The sequence below is a fragment of the Etheostoma cragini genome, chromosome 7 (assembly GCF_013103735.1).
Source record: "Etheostoma cragini isolate CJK2018 chromosome 7, CSU_Ecrag_1.0, whole genome shotgun sequence".
NCBI classification, from domain to species: Eukaryota; Metazoa; Chordata; class Actinopteri; order Perciformes; family Percidae; genus Etheostoma; species Etheostoma cragini.
In genome coordinates, this window is record NC_048413.1 from 18778388 (window position 1) to 18781418 (window position 3031).

The 3031-nt window shown below is 39.4% G+C and overlaps 1 protein-coding gene across 1 annotated transcript in view; it reads left to right on the top strand.

Moving 5' to 3' along the window:
• LOC117948191 (taste receptor type 1 member 1-like) overlaps positions 1-3031 on the top strand; it is an 8510-nt gene that overhangs the window by 2410 nt on the left and 3069 nt on the right. Inside the window, exon 5 of the mRNA XM_034877724.1 lies at positions 2545-2665. Within this exon, the coding sequence (XP_034733615.1) occupies positions 2545-2665 (121 nt within the window). The remainder of the gene's footprint in view (positions 1-2544; positions 2666-3031) is intronic.

The following is a 3031-nucleotide window of genomic DNA, read 5'->3' on the forward strand; positions in this document are numbered from 1 at the left end:
TGTGTGTGTGTGTGTGTGTGTGTGTGTGTGTGTGTGTGTGTGTGTGTGTGTGTGTGTCTGTGTGTGTGTGTGTGTGTAAAGATGTTTATTTAATAATAGCTGTGACAAAACAGGAATCAGGAGCATTAACCAATAGTGGTATATCATGTTGTTGTTCCAATCGTAGACATCAAATTACTAGTCAACACAACCACATTATGCATATTCCACTCTGGGTCGGAGAGAAACGTATTTTCAATTGCTCTGTATGTCTGGCACATATCGCAGAATTGACAAATAATGTTGACTTGACTTAAAGTGGCAGGCATTTGATCCCGTGTGGGTTCAATAAAGTCAATCTTATGTTATTACATGTCTGAATATCTGCAATAGTCTATAATTATTATGAAACACTACAATGTCAGATATCTACAATTCAATTGTTAATAGTTATAATTTTTAGATATTCATAATGATATCCAAAAATTTAAAAACATTCCAGATATAGCGTGGGCCTAATTAGAACTATTCACAACTTCACTATGCCTAGAAAGAACATACACAAAGTTGAGGCCAGGTTCCATATTTGAGTCCAAAGGGTTTTACAGAAGGGATTTTATTTTAGATACAGTGTATCCTTTAAGCACTGTATTAATCAGAATATAGTGTCAACAACCATAAAAAGAAATTGTATAAAGTACGTAAATTAGGCTTTGAATGATATCTGAACAAACCCTACTGTAAATGCCTTTAGAAGTAGGCCTAAATAGGAGTGAAACTGGAAAACTTGGTGTATGTAAGTGCTACTGAAGAGGAGTTTTCTGACTCAGAGTAGGCTAGCCTATGAGGACAACCCATATTGAGATGATGGCCTTTATAAAATCCCACACATTTTGCAAGACATTACATGTAGATACAGTGTTTGCTTAACGGTGAAGTGTTTACTAATGTAAATGTCACAAGCCGGTCTGGGTGTCTCCGTGGCTTGCAGTGAGTGACACACTCGACGGACAACGAGTGATATTTTGTAAAGACAACGGCTAATGTTTGCATGCATGTCTGTCGGGACCACATGCTCAGCAACTAGTTTCTATCGTCAAGTTTCACAAGACACAGACAAATGAATGTGAAATGGAGGCGAAGCGATCAGCATGTTTATTTCCCGGTTAGTGGGGAATGGGTCCTGAAAGGCCACGCCTACGCCACGTCTGCCTCTATCACCAGTTCATTAAACAAACCGTAGGTTTAACCGTAACACCGGCGCCGCGGTGTCGCTGTTTCACTTTTAGACCTTCCGTGACGTGAAAATAGACCTGGCACGCATTTTTAGCGGAGCGGAGACTTCTTTAACTGTCTATGACGGAGACCCGCTTTTATGGAGCTAGATTTGTTTCTTTATTAGTCTACATGCGAGAAAGTAAATGATATGAGAGAAAAAAAACGTTTGAGAGGAAATTTTATCACTCTGATAACAAAAAACATTTTACTAGAGAAAAAAGTGTTTATAGCAATAGCAGCACCATGGGTGATCGTGCATTCTGCTCTGCCGCTCTTCGGACGTGGAATGCCCTCCCTAACCATCTGAGGGCACCACAGACTATAGAGACTTTTAAAAAAGGACAAAAACATTTCTTTTTAGCCAAACTTATGAGTTTTAACCTTGCACAAAAATGTTGTTGCACTATTTATATATATTTTACACGGATGCTTTTAACCTTGCTTTTATGATCTTACCAGAAGCACTTTGAGATTTGTTTAAATGTAAAGTGCATTACAAATAAAATATATTATTATTAATATTATTAAAAAAAGTTTAAAAAAAAGCCTTTGCTAGTAAGCTTTGCTGCCGACCTCGACCTGATCTGATCTGATCAGAACTCCAGCCAGACACGGAGAGGTTCCCACCCTGTAGCAGCGGCACAGTCACCCCACTGGCCAATAGGAATTTGGCCCCGCCCATGACATTATTTTTATAGCGAGAGAAAAATCCTGAGACAAGAGCAAAGACTTCTGATTTTAGAGCGAAAAGAAAAAACGTATTAAGAGAAAATATTTTTTTGATAGAACTTTTTCCACACTAAAAGCAAAAAAAATTTTTGCTGCACGCACGTTTCTGGGAGGTGCCTCACCACAGCGGGTGGTTATCAAGCATTGACTTGAATGCCCGCGATTGCTCACCGGGATGCAGGTCAAAGTGGACAATGGGGGTTTAACGCTCTGACACACCAACCGGAGGGCCGACCGTTGGCAGAAAAGTCAGTCGGAACTCCCCGAGTTGGTCAAAAAAGTGCCTTGGAGCACACCAAAGCGACGTTCTGCATGTGTGCAAGACGTAATACATCTTCATAACAGCAGTTCTGTATTGTCGAACAAAAAATCTAAACTGCCAGCTGACTGGATGAACACGTCATGTGGGTTTGGCTTCTCCGGAAATTCAAAACCCCAGACTGTAATGGCGGCTCCTTCAGAATATAATCTCATACTTTACTAAAATAAGTTCACCAACATTTCCTCCTTCCTGCACATGCATCATGCATGTGGCTTCTAAATTGTTGTCTTGTACAGGTGCCTACTTTACCGTGTTCCCCAGAATGTGCTGAAGGATATGCAAAAAAGTATAATCAAATCCAGAAATGCTGCTTCGATTGTGAGATCTGTCCAGATGGAACTTATGTCAACAGCACAGGTACAGTATTATACAAGGAAGAAAATAAGTGAAAGCAGTTTTGTCAAAAATTTCCAACATTGATGGAAGCTATTTTCAGAATGTAAAGCTTTTTTATGAGGGTGTAACTGTTTTTTTGTGTTGATTGGATTAGGCTTCCATGTTCACTCTGAACACTCTGTATATCACTGTAAACTGTAAAGCATGTTTGTAAAAGCTAATGTTAGGAGAACATACAGCATCACAGATTAAATGTCTAACACTGATCTCTAAACAGTTTGATGTCTCTTCACCCACGGAGGATTTTTTCTAAAGCAAACCTTAACTTTATTGACTGTCCTTCTCTTATGTAAAACAGAGGATCCCTCAAAATGCATCAAGTGTAAG